The 26,268-nt window shown below is 41.1% G+C and overlaps 1 protein-coding gene across 2 annotated transcripts in view; it reads right to left on the bottom strand.

The window, feature by feature from the left end:
* NF2 (NF2, moesin-ezrin-radixin like (MERLIN) tumor suppressor) overlaps positions 1-26,268 on the bottom strand; it is a 161,897-nt gene that overhangs the window by 52,011 nt on the left and 83,618 nt on the right. For both annotated transcript variants that reach the window (XM_082269263.1, XM_082269262.1), the window contains exons 12-15: positions 12,347-12,469; positions 12,001-12,218; positions 10,278-10,383; positions 7,243-7,376 (exon numbers count right to left, since the gene is read on the bottom strand). In XM_082269263.1, the coding sequence (XP_082125389.1) occupies positions 7,243-7,376; positions 10,278-10,383; positions 12,001-12,218; positions 12,347-12,469 (581 nt within the window). The remainder of the gene's footprint in view (positions 1-7,242; positions 7,377-10,277; positions 10,384-12,000; positions 12,219-12,346; positions 12,470-26,268) is intronic.

The following is a 26,268-nucleotide window of genomic DNA, read 5'->3' as shown; positions in this document are numbered from 1 at the left end:
TACCTGGGTTCACAACCTCTAAGCGCAACATCTTTATCTGTGGTGGTGGGCTTGTCACATTGGGGACTACTGGCTTCTGGACATCTTTGTCTCCATATAGGTTTTCCAGTACTTTCACCTGAGCACCTTTTTGGAATGTGGATCTTTTTTTGGACTTTTCTGTTGTGATTTTGTGAATTCTTTATTATGAACTTTATTTTCCACGATTGTATATATATATGATCACTATACACACACACACACACTATATATTTTTTTTTTTTTTTAGCGCCGCACTTTTATATATTATGTATGTACACAATTTTTGGTTGAATGTAGTGGCAGCGGCTTTCTGAACTTTTAGCACATTTTTTTTTATTAGCGTGGTAATGTTCTTTCTACAATTGATGTGGATGAGAAGGCCTGGATCGCAGTCTTCGCTCTAATTCATCCCAAAGGTGATCTATCGGGTTGAGGTCAGTACAGGCAAGTTCCTCCACCCCAAACTTGCTCATCCACGTCTTTATGGACCTTGCTTTATGCACTGGTGCGCTGTCATGATGGAACAGGAAGGGGCCATCCCCAAACTGTTCCCACAAAGTTGGGAGCATGAAATTGTCCAAAATGTCTTGCTATGCAAACGCCTTAAGAGTTCCCTTCACTGGAACTAAGGGGCCAAGCCCAACCCCTGAAAAACAACCCCACACAAAAATCTCCACCTCCACCAAATGATTTGAACCAGTGCACAAAGCAAGGCCCATAAAGACATGTATGTGCGAGTTTGGGGGTGGAGGAACTTGACTGGCCTGTACAAAGTCCTGACCGCAACCTGACAGGACACCTTTGGGATGAATTAGAGCACTTTCTAAACTGGCCCTAGTATTTACGCATGTGAGGTAGGGATCTTAGATTGAAAGCTCTTTGAGGTCAGGGACTGATGTAAAATTTACAATATGTAAAGTGCTGAGTAAAGGGCTAGCACTATATATAATACCTGTAATAAAAATCAAAGCATACAATCCGTGTGAATCTAATCCGGAATCTACTACACGATGTGATGATTAACACAAACCCAGGTTTGCTTCAAATTATTAAATAACTCATTTTACTGGCAAGTACAGTCGTCTGGGGTGCCCTAAGACAGCCAGATTTCTTCCTGATAACAACAAGTAGACATTTGTCTAGGCTGGAGAGAAACATGGGACCCACTGCTGTGTCTACTGATCAGTTATGGAGGTGCATGCATAGAACATTGCTCGTTTGAGCTTCCACATAGAACTTAGAACAGATCAGGTCCACTTGCAGGTAGATTTTCCAACAGATCCAATCTCTTTGTAATAACAAGAGCCACTGACTACACAGCTATAGATTAAAAGGCACCTCTTTCCTATGGAGGAGATTGTGTATATATATATATATATATATATATATACACATACATACATACACACATACACAGTGTCTCACAAAAGTGGGTACACCCATCACATTTTTGTAAATATTTTATTATATTTTTTATGTGACAACACTGAAGAAATGACACTTTGCTACAATGTAAAGTAGTGAGTGTACAGCTTGTATAACAGTGTAAATTTGCTGTCCTCTCAATATAACTCACCACACAGCCATTAATGTCTAAACCGCTGGAACAAAAGTGAGTACACCCCTAAGTGAAAATGTCCAAATTGGGCCCAAAGTGTCAATGTTTTGTGTGGCCACATTGTAGCAAAGTGTAAATTCTTCAGTGTTGTCACATGAAAAAATATAATAAAATATTTACATAAATGTGAGGGGTACACTCATACATCTATTTCCCAAAGACAACCTCTGGATACGTCGCTGTGCACGTGCACTCAACTTCTTTAGTTGACCATGGCGAGGCCTGTTTTGAGTGGAACCTGTCCTGTTAAACTGCTGCATGGTCTACATACACATATATAGTATATATACATACACACAAATAAAACGCACTATATATATATACAGTACAGACCAAAAGTTTGGACACACCTTCTCATTCAAAGAGTTTTCTTTATTTTCATTACTATGAAAATTGTAGAGTCACACTTCAAGAGGTAGTCATCTGATATGGTTTTCACTTCACAGGTGTGCCCTGTCAGGTTTAATAAGTGTGATTTCTTGCCTTATAAATGGGGTTGGGACCATCAGTTGTGTTGTGCAGAAGTCAGGTGGATACACAGCTGATAGTCCTACTGAATAGACTGTTAGAATTTGTATTATGGCAAGAAAAAAGCAGCTAAGTACAGGAAAACAAGTGGCCATCATTACTTTAAGAAATGAAGGTCAGTCAGTCCGGAAAATTGGGAAAACTTTGAAAGTGTCCCCGAGTGCAGTCACAAAAACCATCAAGCGCTACAAAGAAACTGGCTCACATGCGGACCGCCCCAGGAAAGGAAGACCAAGAGTCACCTCTGTTGCGGAGGATAAGTTCATCCGAGTCACCAGCTTCAGAAATCGCAGGTTAACAGCAGCTCAGATTAGAGACCAGGTCAATGGCACACGGAGTTCTAGCAGCAGACACATCTCTAGAACAAATGTTAAGAGGAGAATGTGTGAATCAGGCCTTCATGGTAGAATATCTGCTAGGAAACCACTGCTAAAGAAAGGCAACAAGCAGAAGAGACTTGTTTGGGCTAAAGAACACAAGGAATGGACATTAGACCAGTGGAAATCTGTGCTTTGGTCTGATGAGTCCAAATTTGAGATCTTTGGTTCCAACCCCTGTGTCTTAGTGCGACGCAGAAAAGGTGAACGGATGAACTCTACATGCCTGGTTCCCACGTGAAGCATGGAGGAGGAGGTGTGATGGTGTGGGGGTGCTTTGCTGGTGACACTGTTGAAGATTTATTCAAAACTGAGGGCATACTGAACCAGCATGGCTACCACAGCATCTTGCAGCGGCATGCTATTCCATCCGGTTTGCGTTTAGTTGGACCATTTATTTTTCAACCGGACAGTGACCCCAAACACACCTCCAGGCTGTGTAAGGGCTATTTGACCAAGAAGGAGAGAGTGATGGGGTGCTGCACCAGATGACCTGGCCTCCACAGTCACCGGACCTGAACCCAATCGAGATGGTTTGGGGTGAGCTGGACTGCAGAGTGAAGGCAAAAGGGCCAACAAGTGCTAAGCATCTCTGGGAACTCCTTCAAGACTGTTGGAAGACCATTTCAGGTGACTACCTCTTGAAGTGTGACTCTACAATTTTCATAGTCATGAAAATAAAGAAAAATCTTTGAATGAGGTGTGTCCAAACTTTTGGTCTGTACTGTGTATATACATTATATATATATATATATATATATATATATATATATATATATATATACATATATACATATATACACACACACACACACACACACACACACACACACACACACACACACGGCATACTGTATATTCACTGTGAACCAATTGTTGACTTTAACAAAGTTGAACAAGCAAACTAGATTTTATTTTTTAAAACAGTGTCTCTCTCTACACATAAAGGTGGTGTAAAAAAAAAAAAAAAGTAAAAAACACAAGAAAAATGGAACATTTTCAACAATGTATTCAACAAAAACACCAATAGATATATTGGTGTACTATGGAAAATGCAAGAACACTCTTGGCATCAGAAACCTTGCCCCTTGATTTTGATTGCTTTTCTTGCAACTGAAGAAGTTTTGGATGGAGGTTTGTGGGTTTCCTTGCTTGAATTGCCTATTTCTAAATACTCCTACGGAATTTCAAAGGGAGTAAAATCAGGGCTTTGACTAGGGCATCCATAATCCTCTAATGCTTCTTTTTTGAGTCATTTCTTGATGGATTTGCTAGTGTGCTTTAGATTATTATGTTGAAACACTCATTTTTGGTTTAACTTCAACTTTTGGCCTCACGTTCTCATCAAGCACACTTTGATATAATACAAAATGTATTGCTGACTCAATGATTGCAAGCTGCCCAGGCCCTAAAGCAGTAGCGCAACTCCAAACCATAACATTTCCACAACCGTGCTTCACAGTTGTTATAAAGTTCAGTCTGTGGCAAACATGTCTGTTACTGTGATCAAGCAACTTTATCCTTGATTGATCATTTTTCAGTACATTTTTCCCAGAAGGCCTAGTCTTTGCACCAAGCAAACACCGGGCAATAAAGTTTTGGAGGTTCTTGGAGATTTCTTTTAGTATCACACGGTCTGCTGGACTGGCAAGTTCTAGACAAATGGACAGCGGTTTGAAATCTACATTTTTTGCTTACAGCGCAGCCACTGAGATAGTGTGTAAAAGTGTCAGGCAGACTCCTGCCTGACAGGTGAAAGCATCCGGTTAGCCAGGAAGCAGTATTTTGCAATGCGATCTGCATTGCAAAACACTCAGTGGAGCCCAGAGGAGACATTGGGGGTCTCTGCATTGTCTGCATGTCTCATTAAAGTGAACCTGTCACCTAAAAATCACTTTGTCCCCTATGTGATGAGAAAAAAAAAATGTTAAGTGAAAAAAAAATAAAAAAGTTACACCCCAGTAAATAAAATCACCCCCCCCCAAATTTTTTTGAGGCTCCCCCCCCCCCACTCCCACATATACGTAAATACAAATGTAAACACATGCGTCAGGGGTACCTACGCGTGAAAACGTTAAGTACGATACACGTTACACATCACCACGCGAAGGCAGGGGGGAGATGTTCCCCCTCCAGGTCACAGCGTAGTAACTTAGCCCATTCAGTCAAGGTTTGTGACACAAGGGCAACAGTAAAGACCGGTCTCAGTGCAGACCCCGCCAGGTAGAAAATATTGCGGGCCACAGACTCCGCCTTTCTATCCGCCGGATCCTTAAAGGGGGCGTTTTTTGGTACTTCGCCCCTTAAAGACCGCCTCCACCCGGGACACAAAAGATTCCAGGACCGCCGACAGTGCATCTATGGATGGCTGGAATCCAGAGGTCAGGTGGGGAACCGTGTTCCACAGGGTCCATGTCGCACCAGGGGAACCCGCAGAAAAAGTTTGAAAAAAAAAAAAACACTTTTTTTTTTTTTTTTTTTAAAGGAACGTCCCACAGCGCTAAAACGCCCCCAAGATGTCAGGCACAAAGCACTGAAGACCCTCAGCAGAGAGAGAGAGAGACCCCCCCAGACTCACCACCCGCACCAGGAAGGCCCAAGATGTCTGTACAGCGGGTTTCTGCCGCGATCCTGATCAGAAGAAAAAAACCTGAGTGTCAGCACTAGGGAATAGGGAGGGACTCCAGCGCCAAAAAAACGCCTCCAGGGACTCCAAAAACATAGCAGCCATTGATTTTCAATAGAGATCCACCGCAAACTGGTTGTCGGGCTACAGAAACTCATCATCGGCATGACGCCCGGTGCCAGCCCCCAGGGTTAGCTGCAAGCGCCCCATACCCCCAGGAGGTGAAAGGGGGGATGAGGGAGGAGGGGAAGGGAGGGGAGGAGGGGGAGGAGGGGGGACAGGTAATGTGGGGGCATGACAGGACAGAGGGGAATTTCGGGGGTCAGACTGTCCTAGGAAGGGGCCTGCGTCCACCCCAAAACCCGTCAGGGGGAGAGAGGGGAACAATTATTCACCATACCTGGAACAGGCGGGCGCCATCTCCTGACAGAACCCCTCTCCACCGAAGTGCGGGGCTGTCGGCCAATAGGAACGCTGCAACTCGGGCCTAGAACTGGTCGCGTGCGACCTGGCGAGACGTTTAACTCGCAGGGCCAGTCCCCGTCTGGTGGGACTATGTCGCGGCCGACCTAACACGGAGCTGGGGTGACCACTGGATCTATATGTCCAGCCCGTCGCCCAGATCCGGCTTAGTTGCTTGTAGATCTCACGGGAAAATAATCCGGAGGAAAAAAAAAAACCTAACTAGAAAAAATTTTTTTGCCAGGACCACAGATCCCAGCAAGGAACTAGGTCTCCTTACTCCTGACTAGGCAGATTAAAAATTACATCCTGTAGCAGAGAGGGGGAGTTTACGTCCTGGGACTGCCCATAGACGTAGCCAGAATTTTTTTCTGCCTAGTGTCCTACTCCTGTAGGGGGGCAGTAAAACCCTACTGTTATGAAGAACAGAGACTGTGTTCGTCAATGAACAACAGAGAAAGCGAAAATATCCAGTTAGCGGCAGTTGTGTGGAAGAAAAATGCTTTGTTGAAATCTGCAGCAACTGCGTGATGCTATCATGTGGACCAAAATCTCTGAGAAGTGTTTCCAACACCTTGTTGAATCTATGCCATGAAGAATAAAATCAGTTCTGAATGCAAAAGGGGGTCCATCTCGGTATTAGAAAGGTGTACCCAATAAAGTGGCCGATAAATGCGTGCATATATACACACACACACACATGCATGCATACATACACACATTTATATATACACACACACAGATACTGTCAATTTGTATTGATATTATATCTACAAAGCATTTCCTATGCATGTATAAACATTAAATAAACAATAAAATACAATTGTATGAGAAATTCAGTGCACCCAAATCATCCACTGACTAATCATATACAAATTCTGTGAACTCTTCATATTGTACAGAAAAGAAAAACAATACCCCTAGCTGTTGCCCCGAATACAAACAAGCTTTTGTATAGCAGCTGTATGACTTTTTCATGCAAGTGTCTTACAATTGTGCAATGTGCTAAAGCATCATTGTGGAAAGCCCGAGGGCACCTTTTAAATCATGTTGATAGCGATAGCTAGGCTGTTTGGCATGCAAATTAACTAAATTCTAAGCCTCTGCATAAAGGTAAGAGTCAGATTGATTAGTAAGAATTATTAAACCTTAGTGATCATAGCCAGATGTCGGTGCAGAGAGTGTACATGATAAAAAAAAATGTGCCATACGCTAACAAAATAAAGGATTTTTGGAAACACAAGGATACGGTATCTTCTTAGTAAGCTATTTATAGGTATAATCAGCCATATTTGCATGCATTTCCCTTGTAATATCATTTATGACCTCACCTCAATCAACATACAAATCAGCTACTGTCCTTTTCCTATAAAAAATAGGGGTATGGCTGCCAGTCATGCAATAATGCCCATGGGTGCAAACCAATTACTAAAAAAAAAAAAAAAACTACCGTATGCCTTCAGTGTATACTGTATATTCCGCACCATCACTTGACATTTGCACGACTGACAGCATACGCAGAATGAGAAGTTAATTCAGAAATGTCAGCTGAAGTATTGTTCAGCTGCTATATGCAGTTAAAAGCGCACAGTCCCCACCCCGCCTCTTACTTTTCTTTCTCGATTTCCATGGACAGGCGTTTCATATCTGTGTCCTTGAAATCGTAGGGCAGACTGTCACTGAGCAGGCTGAAGCTTGGCACATCTACAGGGGGCACAGAGCTACTGCTGGTACCTGCTGCTTGCTGAAAAAGTAATGGCTTACGATTAGAGAAATTGCAAGTTTTAGAAATGGAACAAAACATTGAAAAAACTGAACTAAAATAATACTGTTCATCTGCTTTTTGAGTCTGTGAGGTTTGACACTTAAGAGTGTAGCACGAGTAGGACCAGGAAGAAAAACTTACAAGAGTCCATCCCTAAGTGCCAAGCACAAACTCTATTAACATGACAAAAATCTAATATTGACCAATGTGATCTGCTACAATCACATGCGCCCTTTACACTGTACAACTGTAAGACAACTATTTTGTTACATTTAAAGTAGAATTCCAGGAGAAACTCGTCTTTTAGGCCCGTTTCACACTTGTGCGACTTGTTCTGTGATTTTGGACTGCAAAGTCGTATGACAAGTCATACTCCATGATTTCCCATGAGTACCGTTCATATCTGTGCGACTTCAAGTCTCAACGACTTCAAAGTAGTTTCTGCACTACTTTTGTCCGACAATGCGTTTTGAGGTCCACAGACCTCAAGATTACACATGCATTGCTTTAAGTTCAGTCAAACTTGCGGCAAACAATTGCCTGACTTTGGTTGTACAAGTGTGAAAGGAGCTTAAACTAGTCTTAAAAATGTTTCCTCCCCCCTCCTATCACTTATGCTGACTAATCTGTGTAAAGCTGGGTGCACACTGAGAAAATCAGAAGAAAAATTCCATACCAGGCATGATCGTTCAATTTTCAGAGCGTGTACACAACTTTTGACATCATGTTCAGACTTTCCAAATGAAAATTTCCGAAGGGGAAAAAACTCCAAAATTTTTCTCGTACTCGAACAGAGTGAATGATTTTTGTTTAAGGTGTACAGTTTTTTGTATGAGAAAAATCAGATACAAAAGACTGCCCATTAACAGAAACAAAGCAATATAAATTAAAATTATTTAAAATATTATCAGAAACAAAAAAAAAAAAAGCCTTTGTCGTGCGAGAGTTTTCGCACATTGTTTCCATCCTCGGTTCTGACTTGTTGTGAAGCATCTTCTTACAGTGTGTACCCAGCTTAAGAAGGATGTATACTTACCTATTTTTCACCTGCTCTGGTCAGGTGAACTGGCGCCCCTGTGTCAGTCATCAGTGGCTGCCACTGCTGGCTGACTGGATTACGTGACCGGACAAAAGCATGCTGAAAACAGGCATGTACATCTTTCTTATACAGAATAATAAGTATAGGTGTTAGGAGAGAGGAGGGAGCATTTTTTAAACTAGTTAGGTTCATTCCAGAATTCTGCTTTAAGAGAGCAATTAATCCAAGTTAGGGTCTGGGTTGACGTGCTCTTGTTCACTCCAAACAGGTTTTGCATTCCAATACAAGTCTATGGAAAGGCAAAACCTGCTTTATGTAAGTGAAATGCAGGTCAGAAGGAGATCAATCACAGGACAAATGCACCCATCAATAAATGAGCTCAGAAGAGTCTCAAACTGATGTCAGACTGATGCCTTCAACACAAGCCCAAAGCCCATTAACACAGGTCCTGAGTGTTCATGACAGCCTTGTTTCACGTGATATGTCCAAGAAGTGTTTTGTGAGGACTCCTGGAAACTCTATATCTAAAAACACTAGTATTACATGTACAATTCAAGTTTGATGGAAGGAAACTGGCAAGTGTTGAAAGACAGAAATTATAATGGATCTTTCTGAAGAAAAGGCAACTGCAGAGCTCCAGAAACCTTAAACTTGGGTACACTTTTTAAGGATTTTTCCAATAAGAGAATGCTTCATAACTGCCTGGTCATATTATGTAGTATGGCACAGACTAACCATCACATTTTGCAAAAAACAAAAGTAGGTATCTCAATTTTTATCCCTGGATTCCCCTGCAGATGAAAAATGGAATTGCAAAATGACTATTCCTGCTGCTACTGGGGCACTGCACAGTTAACACAATATAATAAAGTTAGTGTCTAGGGACCTCTACACGTGTGTAAATGGTTACAAAGATAACCAATCAATCAGGTTTATTGGTACTTTAAATAGTCCAGTAATTCAGTTTGAAATACCTATTACGTTTATTAGAGAATACAATTGTTCTAAGAATTCATTTGGTTCAGAAGAACTGAAAAACTGTACATGGACCATTAACCCAACAGAGGTTGTTAGGCTACACATACACAGTCTAAATGGATTTCAAATCAGTGGCCTAGCAGTGTAAACGAATACCATAACATAATCAAGCTGCACATTCTTAAACAGATTCACAAGATCCCATTATACAGAAAATAAATATGCACAAGGGTCAAACATGTAACAACTCTCTTAAAGTACACCTAGCAGCAAATTTATTTACTGCATGCTAAATAAATGTGTAAAGTCTTCATGTTGCTTTCTTCCTAGAATGCCAGTGCTATTTTTGTACAGGCATCATCCAGATTTAGCACTTACCTCCTAAAACTAACAGGCCCAAGGATACAATTTTTATGTAAATCCCTGTGCTTAGCAAGTACCCGTTCTGTTTACGTTTTTAGGTACAGCTCAGCTCCCTGCTGCGGCTTCTCACATAAACGAGAAAGTATGAGTGGTGACTCAGTAGATAAGACTTAATGAATGAATGAATGATTCCCGCTGCATGCAGACAGTTGGTGACATCATTTTCCGGAAATCCGCCTCTCAAGCAGTCAATGAAATGCTGCGTCTAGGTACAATCACTTGTCTAGACTCTAGAGCTGGAACACTGATTTATCAAAACAAAGTACAACTTCTGTTGTACATTGTCACATATCAGAAATTCATTACACAGACTTACAAAATTACTGATAGGTCTGCTCAAATCAATGGAGCAGAAAAAATAAATGTGTGTAACTGTTTGAATTAATCAGGGTATATCCCAAAAGTTTGGGATAGTTATTTTAAAAAGTTAATTTGCTTACCGTATAGGCTGCTTTGCTGGTGATTTCCAATAGCTTTTGTTTGGCTCTGCGTTCAGATTCCCGAGCTTCTTGTAAATCTTGCTTCAACTGCTCTGCTTCTTTTGCTCTTAAACACAGATAGAAGTAATATCATTATTGTGTGCAAAGTGGGAGCTCCCTGTTTAAAGTTTGTGTCAAGTGTTCGATTTTCAAACATATTTCCACATGAAGGCTTTATTTAATTTCTTCCGGAAAGTCACGCAGGTTTAGCTTTATAATTTGTATCAATCAATTGTTTACAGAGCGACAGTTACATAGTTGGTAAGGCTGAATAAAGACACCAAGTCCATCCTGTGGTTGTGGATGTGTTTTTATGTCAATAATTCCCATATCTGAATATTGCATTCACTAAGATGCCCATCTAATAATTTTTTGAAACTACAAAACACTCCCCGCTGACACCACTGCTTGTGGAAGGGAGTTCTGCATCCTTACCGCTCTGACAGTAAAGAACTCTCAAAGTAGTTTAAGAGTAAACCGCTTCTCCTCAAATTCAGAGTTTTATCCATTGAGTAAATCCCTTTTTTTTTTACATGTTAATATTGGGCTTGCTTGGTATTGTACGCCATTGCTGAGCCTGTTATCTACTAGAACCCCCAGATCATTTTTCATAGATACCTCAACAAGTCATGCTTTAAAATTGCGTTCACTCGTGGCATGGTGACAAACTACAGTACTTAAAAACCTCCATAGGCGACACTTTTAAAAAAGGAATGGTTACCAGTTTAGAGTTAAAGAGGTGGCCTTGAATTATTGCTCTCACATGTGTGGTTTGAAAATTGTTTTACATTTGCGGGAAAGACTTATGTATGCCTTTGCTTTGGCGCGCGAGCACAGGCAGGATGCAGTGCTTTAAAGAAAAAGAAAAATTTCTTTTTTTTTTTACACTGTCCCTTTAAAAAAAAAATTTAAATTTCTGATCACTTTTATTGCTGTCACAAAGAATGTAAACATCCCTTGTGACAGTAATAGGCAGTGGCAGGTACTCTTTATGGAGGAATCTGTGGTCTAAAAGTTCCCTAACGCCTCCTCTGCACTGAAAAGAATTTGAAACACCAAGATCGGCGTTTTTGAATACTTTGTATTTTTTCTAAAACTGGCGCCATTGGCTCGTGAGTAAACCGGAAATGATGTTGCTTCTGGGTTACTATATTCGAGACCATATATAAGCCGATTCTGGATTTGTTCGGGTCTCCAGCCAGCCGTCGGATGTGTCGGCTGGTGGCTCGGGTCTCGGGAGAGGCTGGGCGAACCGCGGAAGTCCCTTCCTGCTGCTTGTAATAACAGCCATGCTGCTTAGCTGCTTCGGTTGTTCTTACAAGAAAGCCGACCGTAGTCTCTAAAAAAAAAAAAAAAAAAAATGGTACCAGCTGCAGGCCTCACCCCGGTACAACCACTTAAAGTCAATGACGTACAGGTATGGGATTTGGCGGCAAGTGGTTAATGAGGTCTTCTTGTAAGGTTTCTAAGTTGCCTTCTCCTTGTCTTTTATAACAAACTTCCCTTGATCCTCCTTTATGGGGCCAATATGCTCTGTGTCAGAGCAAGTCTAGATATCTTTGCAGAATCGCTAAATTTGTGTACATAGCAATGCACATATTCTAGCCTAAAACTAGAATGAAAAACATAAGAACAAAGCAAGGGCAATGCTTTGAACGGTTACCTTATAAGCAAATCAGCCTACCTTCTTTCAGACTCTTCTGCCATCTTGAGTGCCAACATCTCTGTCTCTAGCACTTTCTGTTCCATGAGTCTCTTTTCTTCTTCACTGCGAATGGCTGTAGCTTTAATCCTCTGCATCTCCTGCTCAGCCTCAGCTGCTTTCTGGGCAAGCAGTTTAGCTTCTTCCTCTGTGATTTGAGCTTTTTCTGCTAGTAAATCTGCTGTTTCTTCAGACCTCATCTAGATGGAAATAAAAGCAACTAACAATTATATCTGTGTCCAAGCATCATGACTCACGAGTCACTTCTTTTATAAATACAGGGTTATCACAGCAATTCTGATTTTAGGATGGTGTATTCATGTCTCACCAAAGCATCATTGGCCATTTGTGCCTCTTCCTTCAGCTGCAAGAGTCTTCTTTCAAGCTCATCACGTGTCCTCTCGGCCTCTTCTCTCAATTGCTTTTCCCGTGCCAGCCTCTGACGCTCCATCTGCAGGGCATTAAAAATTGGTTTTAACATAACAGCTTTGGATAACCCAAACAAGATAAAGTTGCCGTTTTCATCCATGGTCAGCAACAAAACTCAGTAAATGAGATCACTGCACTTCTGCACCCAACAAATCATTGTTGCTGTAAAAGAGTCTCTCTGTCTTACAGGAGCTTACCATGTATTTTGCATTGATGGAAAAATACATTAGAAATAGTGCAACTCCATGGCAGTTGAGGGAGCTAAATTGAGAACTCTGGCAAATGTTTCCAACAGATAAAGAAGCGTTGGGATGGTTCGGTCTATCAATAACCATCCATAAATAAAATTTCAGCACTGAATGAAAAGATCTATTACAAGTTGATTAAGCTAAAACATGTAGGCAATAAAACTGCACCTTACCCATAAACAAGAAAAAGAAAAAAGGAGAGGCTTTAAAATAGTACCACATCCTCAATTGGATCAAAAACAAAATCGGAACAAAAAAGGGGGATTGGAATACAGCCTTTACTGGTACCAGATTGGAATAGGATGCCATAGACTAATATAATAAAACATCAAAATTTGTTACAAATTATATAAATTATTTAAAACAATGCATCGTAATATTCACAAAATACAGATACGCGAGATATATGAATCTCTCAATATAAACATCCATGAGGTGGACACGTTTCTCACATATTTGCTTCATCGGGACCTTTAATCTTGGTATAAGAGAAATCATAGCAAACCGAGCAATCTCTGCAACGATGGTCAGAAAATAAGGTACAAGATGTGGAGTGCGCACCATAAAATAGGTTGGTGGTATATCAGGTGAATTGCTGGGATTCACTAGATGTAGCCAAGACACTTCCAAGGAGATGGTAGAATATTCCCCATTTACTGTCTGTCAGGTAAACAATCAAACCACCAGCAGACATCGAAAGTAATAACTCATAACTAATAAATCTATGTATGCCCAGCAGAAATGGCTTTGGGATAGAGTGAGGATAACAGCTCTGAAAAGATCCCAATATAAATAAGCGCAACAGCCGATGAGACAATTAGAAGTGTACATTCACAGTTCCATTTTCCCAATAGAGACTCCACAGTAAAGGACAAATCAATAAGCCGATACAAAAAGTTACAGACCATCCATGGATGCACCTTACTCTTCTGTACATCAACAATCAATTCAGCAAATTGGAGAAATTCTTATGGCATCTTCATATTGTTTTACCTAATGCAGGTTATATCATTAAACAATGGATGAACGTTTTCTCCATATTTAGCCAAAAATTTGATGCAAGAACAGCTTCATGAGTACAAAAAAGCAAATACTCTGGTCTTGTTTGACTATATATATATATATATATATATATATATATACACATATACACATACACACACAGCAAAGGTTTTAGGCAGGTGTGAAAAAATGCAGTAAATTAAGAGTGCTTTCATAAATAAAAGTGTTCGACTACAATCTACAGTGCCTTGCAAAAGTATTCAGCCCCCTTGAACTTTTCGACCTTTTGCCACATTTCAGGCTTCAAACATAAAGATATAAAACTGTATTTTTTTTGTGAAGAATCAACAAGTGGGACACAATCATGAAGTGGAACGAAATTTATTGGATATTTCAAACTTTTTTAACAAATAAAAAACTGAAAAATTGGGCGTGCAAAATTATTCAGCCCCCTTAAGTTAATACTTTGTAGCGCCACCTTTTGCTGCGAATACAGCTGTAAGTTGCTTGGGGTATGTCTATCAGTTTTGCACATCGAGAGACTGAAATTTTTGCCCATTCCTCCTTAAAAAACAGCTTGAGCTCAGTGAGGTTGGATGGAGAGCGTTTGTGAACAGCAGCTTTCAGTGCTTTCCACAGATTCTCAATTGGATTCAGGTCTGGACTTTGACTTGGCCATTCTAACACCTGGATATGTTTATTTGTGAACCATTCCATTGTAGACTTTGCTTTATGTTTTGGATCATTGTCTTGTTGGAAGACAAATCTCCATCCCAGTCTCAGGTCTTTTGCAGACTCCATCAGGTTTTCTTCCAGTATGGTCCTGTATTTGACTCCATCCATCTTCCCATCAATTTTAACCATCTTCCCTGTCCCTGCTGAAGAAAAGCAGGCCCAAACCATGATGCTGCCACCACCATGTTTGACAGTGGGGATGGTGTGTTCAGGGTGATGAGCTGTGTTGCTTTTATGCCAAACATAACGTTTTGCATTGTTGCAAAAAAGTTTGATTTTGGTTTCATCTGACCAGAGCACCTTCTTCCACATGTTTAGTGTGTCTCCCAGGTGGCTTGTGGCAAACTTTAAACAACACTTTTTATGGATATCTTTAAGAAATGGCTTTCTTCTTGCCACTCTTCCATAAAGGCCAGATTTGTGCAGTATACGACTGATTGTTGTCCTATGGACAGAGTCTCCCACCTCAGCTGGAGATCTCTGCAGTTCATCCAGAGTGATCATGGGCCTCTTGGCTGCATCTCTGATCAGTCTTCTCCTTGTATGAGCTGAAAGTTTAGAGGGACGGCCAGGTCTTCGTAGATTTGCAGTGGTCTGATACTCCTTCCATTTCAATATTATAGCTTGCACAGTGCTCCTTGGGATGTTTAAAGCTTGGGAAATCTTTTTGTATCCAAATCCGGCTTTAAACTTCTCCACAACAGTATCTCGGACCTGCCTGGTGTGTTCTTTGTTCTTCATGATGCTCTATGCGCTTTAAACGGACCTCTGAGACTATCACAGTGCAGGTGCATTTATACGGAGACTTGATTACACACAGGTGGATTCTATTTATCATCATTAGTCATTTAGGTCAACATTGGATCATTCAGAGATCCTCACTGAACTTCTGGAGAGAGTTTGCTGCACTGAAAGTAAAGGGGCTGAATAATTTTGCACGCCCAATTTTTCAGTTTTTATTTGTTAAAAAAGTTTGAAATATCCAATAAATTTCGTTCCACTTCTTGATTGTGTCCCACTTGTTGTTGATTCTTCACAAAAAAATTACAGTTTTATATCTTAATGTTTGAAGCCTGAAATGTGGCAAAAGGTCGCAAAGTTCAAGGGGGCCGAATACTTTCGCAAGGCACTGTACCTTCTCGTTTAAAGGGCAACAAAAAGCTTAAATACCTTGGCATGCAAATACCTACCTCCTTGTCTTCCCTGGCGGATCTCAATTATACACCCCAAGCTCGGATGATCCACACGTGTCTTAGAACGTATGATAAACCAGATATTTCTTGGTTTGGGGCGTATAAATGTTGTCAAAATGGACATTCTACCTAAGCACCTTTATGCCTTTCAGGCACTCCCTGTCTCCCCATTCCAGGGTTTTTTCCAAGAAGTCAATAGGGTAATCCGTAACTTTATATGGCAGCATAAGAGACCAAGAATTAGCCCAACCATCTTGGGGCTACCTAAAGTTAGAGGAGGCGTTGCTCTTTCCAACCTCCTGGCATACTTTCATGCGGCATCGCTAATCAGGGTATTTGATTGGTATCATGGTCAATCCACTAAATTTATGTACATTATTAAAAACTATTTGATATCTCCAGATCGCACGTCTCTACCATGGACAGACCCGTAACAGACCTCCTAATGACCTATTGCCCATTAGCGACATCCAAAACACTATGGATTTGGATTTGGGACAAATACCTGGTCTTCAAGACCTAACCCCTTGACCCCACTATTTGGTATTGCATCTTTCTCCCCTACTTTTACTAACCTCAAATTCCTGTCCTAGCGAAAATCTGATACTCCTTTGCTGAACCATACCATAATGGTAAACTCATTTCTTTACCCCAATTGCTCCCTGCCTGCCATAACCCATCGAGAGCTTGGCTTGAACACACCAATTGACACGTTTTTTTGGATAGAATACCGAACACCAGCGACTTGACAAGACAAAAACAACCTTTGAGTCACTGCTATCCCAGTCTGGAAGACTGGAGCACCCGTTAACCCAGATTTATCAGATCCTAATACAGGTGTCCTACCCAGATCTACCATCATTTCTCTCAAAATGGGAACGGGAACTGAATATACCTTCTGCGGATATGGAGTGGCAAAACACTGGCGCTTTCCTTTAAAATGTCAATCTCCTCTCATGCCCAAGAACGAAATTACTGAGTTGTGTCTAGCTGGTATCGCTGCGTTGCTATCCTGCACAAAATCGATCACGCCATACCAGACACCTGCTGGAGATATTTGCAGACACCTGGCAACATGTCACACATCTGGGGCACAAGTCCACGCATTTTCTCTTTTTGAGATAAAATTCTCCACCAACACAACAAACTCATTGGGGAGAAATTCCCATACGAACCTTGCATAATCATACTATGTATGCTGCCAGGCTCCTATAAACAAATCAAGAAAATACTAATTCATAATTTCCTGATGGCAAGCCTGATCTGTTATCGCTAGAAACTGGCGGCAACTGATAGTTCTCTCTCCAACAGATTGGGATTGTGAAATGGACAGTATCGAACACATGGAACGCATCATAGCCTGGGATGCGGATAAAAGCGAATCCTATTCCATTATATGGACTATAGGCTGCACTTTCGGTTCTCCTCCAAATTTGATAATTCTTTGATTGACAGCCCCCCTTTTTCCTTATATTCCCTCTCCCCCTCCTCTCCTCTTTGCCCCCTTCCCGGTGGCCTGCAGACACTCATTTTTATACTGCTCTCCAGCCCTTCGTGAACAAACTGCCTCCTGTTACAGCCAAATATTCCAAATTTTGACTCATCAGTCCAGACCATTTGCTGCCATTTTTACGCATCCCAGTTCCTATGTTTTCATGCATAGTCTCTTTGCCTTGTTTCCATGTCAGAGGTATAGGTTTTTGGCTGGTATTCTTCCACGGAGCCCACTTCTGGGCAGACTTCCCCAGACAGTAGATGGGTGTACCTGGGTCCCGCGACCCGCTTCTGTGGAACAAGCATGCTGGAAAATTAGCAGTCGACCAGCGCTTGCAGCAAATGACTGCGAGCTCTGATCAGTGTGTTCTGGTGGGGGGCGGTCCACCTGTCATAACACAATAGCCCAGCAGGGGAGATCACTGTACTAACATTGCATAGTTTGTAGAGCAACCTCCTCCATTTTTTTTTTTTTGCTCAGCCTGGTGGGTTGAACAAAAAAAAAAAAAAAAAAAACAACTTCTTGTGTGTACCAGGCTTTATAGAACTATGATGACCGGTGTTTGTTGGAGTAACAACATTAGTACGTCTACAAATAACAGATTAGTGTGGAACTACATTGCAGAAAGACCTGGTTATCAGCTCATTATTCCAACATACATGTGGTAACGTTTTCAAAATTATCTTTGAGTTGTTTTTTATTTCGCAAAACAGGTGGTTTTGGAAATTGCCTTGTGTAAGCTTAGTGTGTGGCATGGCCGAATTCAAGCTTGTGGTTGGTCACAGATTTTTATTTTTTTTGTCTTGGTTTTGGATATAGTGGGGAAGCTTTAGAGTAGGGGTGACCAACCTTTTTACCTTTCTGGGCCACATTGGAAGAAGAGGACTTGTCTTGGGCCACACATAAAATACATTAAGGATAGCTGATGGGCAGAAAAAGTCAGGCAGATCACAATTTGAAAGTAGAAGTATAGGCAAAACCTTTTTTTTAATTTTGGATAGAGTTGGGGAGGGTTATAACCCATCAGTTTTTTTCTTTTTTGCCTTCTGTGCCCCATTGGGGAGATTTCCCTTAATTTCCTGTCCCACAGGCAAAATCGGAAGTGAGAGGAAATCCCTGCAAATTAGGGGAGTCCCTTGGGGCTCCCCAGCTCACCAGAACTAGTGTCTCCATTGGAAGATTTCCCGTTACTTTTCTGTGGACAACCAAAAATCTGAGAGGTTTTCTACTTTCACTCTAAATCAGTGGTTCTCATCTCCTATCCTGGGGACCCACTAACAGGCCAGGTTTGCAAGATAACTGAAATACATCACAGGTGATATCATTTACTGCTTCATCCTTAAAAACAGTTGCTCACCAATATAGGTGCTACCGAAAACGGATGACAGGCGTGATTGTGAAGAGTGGGAGATAAAACTTTCTAAATGTCAAATAAAGAGGCATTGCCAAAGGTTTCTTCAGTTGCATGTATTTGCCAAGTGTAAAAGCATTTTTTACAAAAAAAAATTCAGAAAAATTCAACATTTTTAGGTTTATGATTTTGTGTTAGGCCACATTCATAGCCGTCTTGGCCCACAGGTTGGACATCCCTGCTTTAGAGACTCCTTTGGGTCTTCATTGCTATCGATGTCCCTTTTGAGGAGATTACCCCTTACTTCTTTAAAGAAGAGTGAGGACATCTGAAAAGGCTCTCATTGCTGTCTGTGCCTTCCTGTCTCAACAATAAGTCTTTGCTCAATTTTTTTTGAATGAGCATCTCAGGGATATGAAGTGAAGAACATTTTCCCCAATGGGGGCCACAGAGATATCTGGCCATCAAAATGAGACAATAAAATGTTCCTCTAAAGAGGATAAGTGATTGATTTACAGTAGCATTGTGTTTTAGAGGTCTCTTTATATATACAGGCTTATATTTAGAGCATGCTTTCTATAAGCAGCCAATACGTTTAAAACTTGGACTGCATTATGGAGTTAATATTATGCCAAAAAACCAATGCCAGCAGGTATATCCTTAATGAGTTTAAACTGCTGAGCATAACATCGCATTTTAGATAGGCGACTGCCCCATGCCTTTGAGGGTCATAACAAACACAAAGATCCGGAGGAAACCATAATCTAGGAAAACCTCTAATTAAAAGTAAATGATGACATTGATCATACACGAGTAGTGTATTATAGTCTCATCTTCCACATTAAAGAAGGGTCAGGATCAGGTCCTCTCATTTTCATTAATATGCAAAGATATTTTCAAGTTGTTCCTATTAAAAAGTTGCGGCTGAAGTCGTAAAATGAGTTAACGTAGGCTTCTTTGCAAGCCTTGAAATGCTGCTGTAAAGATGTTTTTTCTCCTGAAACGTCTTCTTTCATGTTAAATAAATCATACTATGAGGTTTGTGTTTGCAATATGTTTGAAGATGTATTTTTGAAGTACGCTGTATTAGTTCTGCTGCTGGAGCTTTCTATTCTTCCTAGTGATGAAGTCCCAGATAAGAAATCACATCAAATTCAGAAGGCGACAGCATAACTAGTAGCAAGTAGGAAGCCAGATGAGTCAACAATTGTAGATCCACGCACGGTATCCAAAGTGGACTCTGCTGGCAAGGCAAAACACATTTCAGCTCTTCTACGTAGTACATAAAATGACACTGGCAACAGCACTCCCATTTTATACATATCCCCCTCAAGGAATTTTATCTGGATATAAAATCTTTCTGTTTACTTTTCATAGTGTGCACACTGATGAGTTCAGCAGCATCTGTTCTACTATCAGGGTTTTCTTGCTAAATATTCAAGACATTTATGGGTTTACAGATATACTTCTATAGAACAGAAGTTGAGGAAGGTGCTTTATGTGACCAGCTATACAAACAGGATCCAAGGTACAGTGAAGTAAAATGAGCCATGAACAATACTCAGTAGATCTACTGCCCTCCATTATCTTTTAAAAGCTATAGGACAATTTTATGGATGCATGTACAGTAGCTCGAGCAATGCCTGATGAAGCAGGAGGGGGTTGCACACCTCCATTTGCCTCTTCCATTGAGTCTGTGCTAGGTTTTAGACAGCTGCTAGAAGACAACTGTTCTGTTCTTTTCACTGCTTTTATGGCTTGCTTTTTGTGCCTTATTCAGTCGACTTTAGCGTGTATAAATCTCTTTGCAATAGATTTTTAGTTATCCATTATTGCAAGCACACAAAAAGCTTTTTATTGCTTGTACAATATGTTCTCCTATAATACTTCTATGTAATAACTATGCCATCAAAATTTACATGTGCCATTGCAGCTTTAAACTCAATCCAAGTACAGCACGAGAAGAGCCGCTTTAAAAAAAGAAGAAGAAGAGCGAAGGTCAGAAAATACCACCAGTTATTTTTAACAATACCAGCTCTTTCTTGTAAAACACAACAGTACCGGAATGCTAAATTGAAGTGGGACTGCATTTGCACTACAGGGGTTAAATGCTCGGTTATAGCAATGGGAAATGCTGTTTTAGTTACCAGATTTTTCACTCCCCAGCAGACAGCACTCCACTATGATCCAACAGTGCGTCCATGCATTCAGTGCAATCAGTATGGATGACATCAAGGGGCATTTAGCCACTGGAATGTAGGGGAAGCTGCCAGAGGATATAGTAAGTAAAACTCCTCTTCATAATATAGCCCCTAAATTAACATCTAACTCTTGCAGTGCAGGCGCAGCCCCATTACAAGGGAGAGTTTTCACTTTTTCTGGAGTGGTAAATTTCTAATTGTTAACCGCAGAGGGTTTATTACTGAATGGAAAAAAATGTAATCCTCATGGTACATTTTAATCAGGGATCTCCAAACTTCCTAAGAAAAGGGCCAGTTAACTGTCAAGGAGGCTTTAGGGGGGCCAGACTGTGGCCAGTGGAATATGAAAGCACCCTGGCATCAGTGGGAGTAAACAGTGCCTCATCATTCGTTTTAGTGGAAGAAATAGTGTCCCATTGTTGGTATCAGTGGGAGGAATGGTGCCCCATTGTTGGCATTTGGGGGAGGAATAGTGCCCCATCGTTGATGAACCATCACAATTTGCTGATCAACTATTTCCTCTGTGTGAGTTACTACGTTGTCTTTATGTAATAAATAACCTTTTAATCTACAGGTGGCGCTGCTTTTCTTCTCTTACCCCTTTTTGTCTGTTGCAGAGTCCCTCTAGCTCTGTATGAAGCCTGCAGCCACCTCCACCATCCATATCCACTAGCCCCAGGGATCGAACTATCCTGCATACCTCCTAAAAAGACAAACTGTGGAAGGAATAGTGCTCCATCATTGGTGTCAGTTGATGGAATGGTGCCTCAAGGGCTAGATAAAGGCAAGCAAAGGGGCCACATCTGGCCCGCAGTTTTGAGACCACCAATCTAGATAAGTAGTCTCAGGCGACTAATAACCCTTACAACACATTCATGAATACATTAGAGAGCTTTGCCTGGAGTTAACCTTTAAAACTTACCTAAACCCAGTGTTCACCGCCATTGGCATATTTGAAACTGCTTCCCTGTTAAACATTCTAGTACAGCAGCAATTTGTGGGGAAGCATTCACCATAATTTTTTCTAGGGGTAATTTTATCAATGTCTTCACCCAAGATTATTGCATGATCCCATAGAAAACTATGTGAATCTTGGATGAATCTTTTCACAGAGAAAACTATGTGGATCTTGGGCAAATGTTGTGTTAATCTTGGGTACCAACACAGATAAATACACCCTCCTCGTCTTGTATCTTTTAGTGCAGGGCTTGACAAATTTGCTTGAAATCCAGGAGCCAGCTAAAAAAGTTAGGCGCCAGTTTTTTTTTCTTTAAATAACAAAGCTTTATTTTTAATGACAAAAATAACCGATCTTAAATTTACACTAAGAATAGAACCCCGCTCTCCTCTACGGGGCAATCGGATGGAAACAGACCGCCTGTCCGTTTCCATTCGATGTCACCTGATCCGATCCACTGGACGCATAGAATCTAGAACCACCACCAGTCTGTTTTTGGCAGACAGGATCGGATGGTGGCAGGTTGCCACTCCATAGAGGAGACTGAAGGGTCCGATCAGACAACCCATGTATGGCTGTGGCATGGTGATGATGAAAAATAATAAAAAATACATTTTAATGAAAAAAAAAAAAAAAAGCAAAGGGCTCCAGATGAAACCTGCAACAACTTCAGTCTCTTCTCCTCTTGGGAAGGAGATTGGCGGGTAGTGAGAACAGGCAGGGGAAACCCTCAGCGCCATTAGTGACTACTTGTAACAACCCCGGCCACCACAAGAGGGCGCAAGTTTCCAGATGGAAAAGTCTCCCTCCAGAAGGCCGCAAAGCCACGGCCTCAATTACCGGCCGTGCACCTGCGGGGGGTCGCACAGGAACAAGACACCTTCTGCAGTGCAGCCCAGGCACCAGGTCGCTAATTCTAGTCGCCAATGCGACCTAGCGTATGGGGTTTATCGAGCCCTGTTTGACTGTATGATGCCAGGCCACTAGTGTTGCAAGTATAACAATTCCCAATTTACAAATACAAAAATCGTTTTTTGAAGGTAACTTTTATAACACTAGGACGTCTTTTTATAAAAAATTAGTTGGACGAATGTGACAAGCATTGACCGATCTTTGAAAATTAAAAACAGAGGGTGGCGCTCACTGGCGTCAGTAAATGAAAGTTCTATGGGAGATTATAAAATGTCTCTATAAATGATGTTTATTGAACATAACAAATCATGAAGGAATAGTTGATAAAAGATGATAAAAATTGATAAAAATTGATATAAATTGCCACTACAGCCCCAACATTCCTGACATTCCTAAGTCTCCTAGGATTGCTGTGGGATCAAGGAGAATGTGGAAGGTCCACTGTGACCTAGAGTGATAATGTCCTCCCTCTTGGTAATAACAGGCTGGCAATAAATACCTTGGATGCCGCTCGAGCGCTGATGACAAGGCTCTGAGAGGGACACTGTGCGCGGCCGCCGCACGGTCCCGTAGTTGTTGACAGTCCGCCTGTGTAGTGATCTCCGATTCCTCCGTTGCTTCCGTGGTAACCGGAAGTGACGTGGGGATTGCGGGACCGGAAGTGACGTGGATCTATGAACAGGAAGTCGGGGCCGATCGCGGATGTAAACAGTCTTGCTTTCCGATTGCCGCAACTTCATGTTTCGCGCCCTGCGCTTTGTCAAGTTGCGGCATTCGGCAATCGGAAAGCTATAAGTACCAGGCGGATGGGCGGGCTAATGAGAAGATGTCCAATGACAGACAACCAAAGTAAAAAGGGGAGGGGAAAAGAAAAAGAAAAACTAACAATGTATATTACGGAATCCCACAACAACCCTAAGAATAACAGATAATGCACAAAGAAATCAATACTCAATGCTAAACCAATAACATATTACAACTAGTACATTTGGATAATGTGTTAATAAAAATATGCACATTGCATTGAACTTGCAGTATACTGGAAGATATACTAATGTTGAAAGCACAAGATTAGATTAAAATTATCCATAAAAAAGAAGGAAAGAAAAAAATAAATAAGGAAAGAAAAAATAATAATAATAGCTACATTGTAATAAACCCATGTATATATGTACACATATACATGTACATCACAAATATAGCCATTGTCTTGGAACGTGTTGTACCATATATAGTCATAAAAGTGCGATGTATAAAAATGGATATTATAAATATAAAAATATGAATTTTAAATGTATAAAATGACTGATTGCAGCAAAAGGAAATATCTATTGATGTATTAACTGGCAGGAGCTTAATGAGGAGCCAAGGTATCAAACCACACTGTTAATTTCTAATTCTTCATTCAACCCATTCGGAGATAAGGAACCAAATTTGTAAATCCAAAAGACCTCCCTCTTACATAAGAGGGAGTATCGCTCGTTTTCCGTTAGGGTACCTTTTGGAATACATTCAATGGCCATGACCTCCAGATGTTTGAAGTTTTTATCATGTTTCAAAGCGAAGTGTCGAGGGACACTGTGTTTGTCACAGCCCTTTTGGATGAACCTACGGTGTTCACCCACACGTTTACGTAGGGTGCGCATGGTTCGTCCTATATAAAACAGCCCACAGGGACACCGTAATACGTAAACCACGTATTCGGTGGAGCATGTAATGAAATGTTTAATGCCAAACGTGTCACCCTTGCTGCTGATGGAAGTGCAACCGTGAACAACAGACTGGCACGTCAAACATCCCCTCTTCTTGCATCGAAAGATTCCTGTCCTACTATCGAAATAAGATCCGATATCCAGAGGGGCCTGTGATTGAATTTTTAATTTGCTAGGAGCCACTATATTCTTTATGGTGCGGGCCCTCTTAAAGGTGACCTGTGGTGTAGATGGTAAAACAGGAGCCAATCTAATGTCAAGGCGAAGAATGCCGAAATGTTTTTTAATGATGTTGGAGACATTTATAGAGACATTTTATAATCTCCCATAGAACTTTCATTTACTGACGCCAGTGAGCGCCACCCTCTGTTTTTAATTTACTTACTCATGATCTCATCCCATGGTTAGGGTGGGCAGCCCTGGTCAGTCATCATTTATTAGCCATTTAGAAGTGACCGGATTGGTCGGTTGGTCCCATATCCAGGGACCGTTCTTTGGGAACAGCGCCTGGACTTTTTCTATGTATGCTTTGACGTCAGTTTGGATGTACTGATTGCCCATTGGCAGCGTTCCCACAGACTTTGGACCCATACGGACATACATTGTACATGAATTCACTTTGTGGTTGATGGGAGCAATTGTTTCTTTTTGATGAACACAGCTATTATTACCAGACCAAGCGGATGGACATTTTTATAGTTACACAACCATCATTTTTCATTGTTTGTCCACTTTTCTCTCTTCTTTCTTTCCCCCCCCCCCTTTTTTTTTTTTTTTTTCCAATATGGGGACCGATAGGTCATCCCGGCTACAAGCCATTTTTGACGAGATCATTGTAGCTTCAAATAAAGATGAATTAACTCTGAATACAGATTCCAAACCCACTGGATCAACACAGTGACACCCTCCACATACAGAGGCCTTTGAGGTCAAGATGAGGCAATCCTTTTTTCGACTCCAACAGGCTAAACAATATGAAAGCACCCAGTGGTGGGACCTATCCTTTTTAATGAAATATATTGAATTGGGTATCACCCCTAGGGGTTTACGCATTAAAAAGCAATGCAGCTTTCTAGATGAGGATTTAACCAAAGAGTGGCGCTTTTTGGCAGAATTCTGCACAACTAAATGGATAAAACTCATCATTCAACAAAGGGAAAGGAAGCTTCAGCTGGCCCAACAGAAGGTAGTAGATAGGACTAATGATGTGCATAAGTTCCAATCTTCTTGCCTTTATGACAAATGGTCCACCACGTTGGAACAGAATGTCAAAAACCACGAAGATTGTTTAGTCCACACCAAAACGAAAAAACTAGAGCGAGACATAGCCGATTACAAACTTAATCGTGTCTTTGAATGGAAGGAGTCTAAAGTTGGGAAACCCAACATTAAAGCATCAGGGTATCGTAATCATCATCCTAATTACAGATCCCCCCGGTCCAACAATATTAGTTCTACTAATAAGAACAAGAAACAGAATAAGCCCCCTTCTAAATTAGGGGTGCCCAACAAGGTGAAAGATGGTCCAGGTACAAATAGGGACCTTAATGACGAACAAGGCAATACAGGAGGCCCACTAGGTGGAAATGCTAAATTTTCAGCAACCACCAAAACTAAGGTCGACACAACCAAGAATAGTCCCATGGACAGCTTGGATGTGTCTACTATAGATCCCATTATCACCATCACTGATGATAATGATTTAAGCTGTATAACTTTACCCATCCAGAATAGATACAGCCCACTGGCTGAAGACTTAGAGGGGTTCATTCGTGAAGGGGGCCGTCCCAAACTCACAGGAATTACAACTAATAGGGACTATTGCCCACTTAGTATTGATGAGATCTCTACCAACAAACAGGATTTTCAAGTATTGGCTCCAAGGGGTACCATGAAAGAGAAAAGAAAACTAGACGAGGTCGCAGAGGAGGTAGACAGCTCAGGGAAAAGCAAGAAAGAAAGAATAGGGTCCCAGTAAATTATGATACTATCAAGATTTATAACCTTTCATCCC

The sequence above is a fragment of the Pelophylax lessonae genome (assembly GCF_965119305.1).
Source record: "Pelophylax lessonae genome assembly, chromosome: 1".
Taxonomy (NCBI): domain Eukaryota; kingdom Metazoa; phylum Chordata; class Amphibia; order Anura; family Ranidae; genus Pelophylax; species Pelophylax lessonae.
This window is presented reverse-complemented; position numbering and strand designations above follow the sequence as displayed.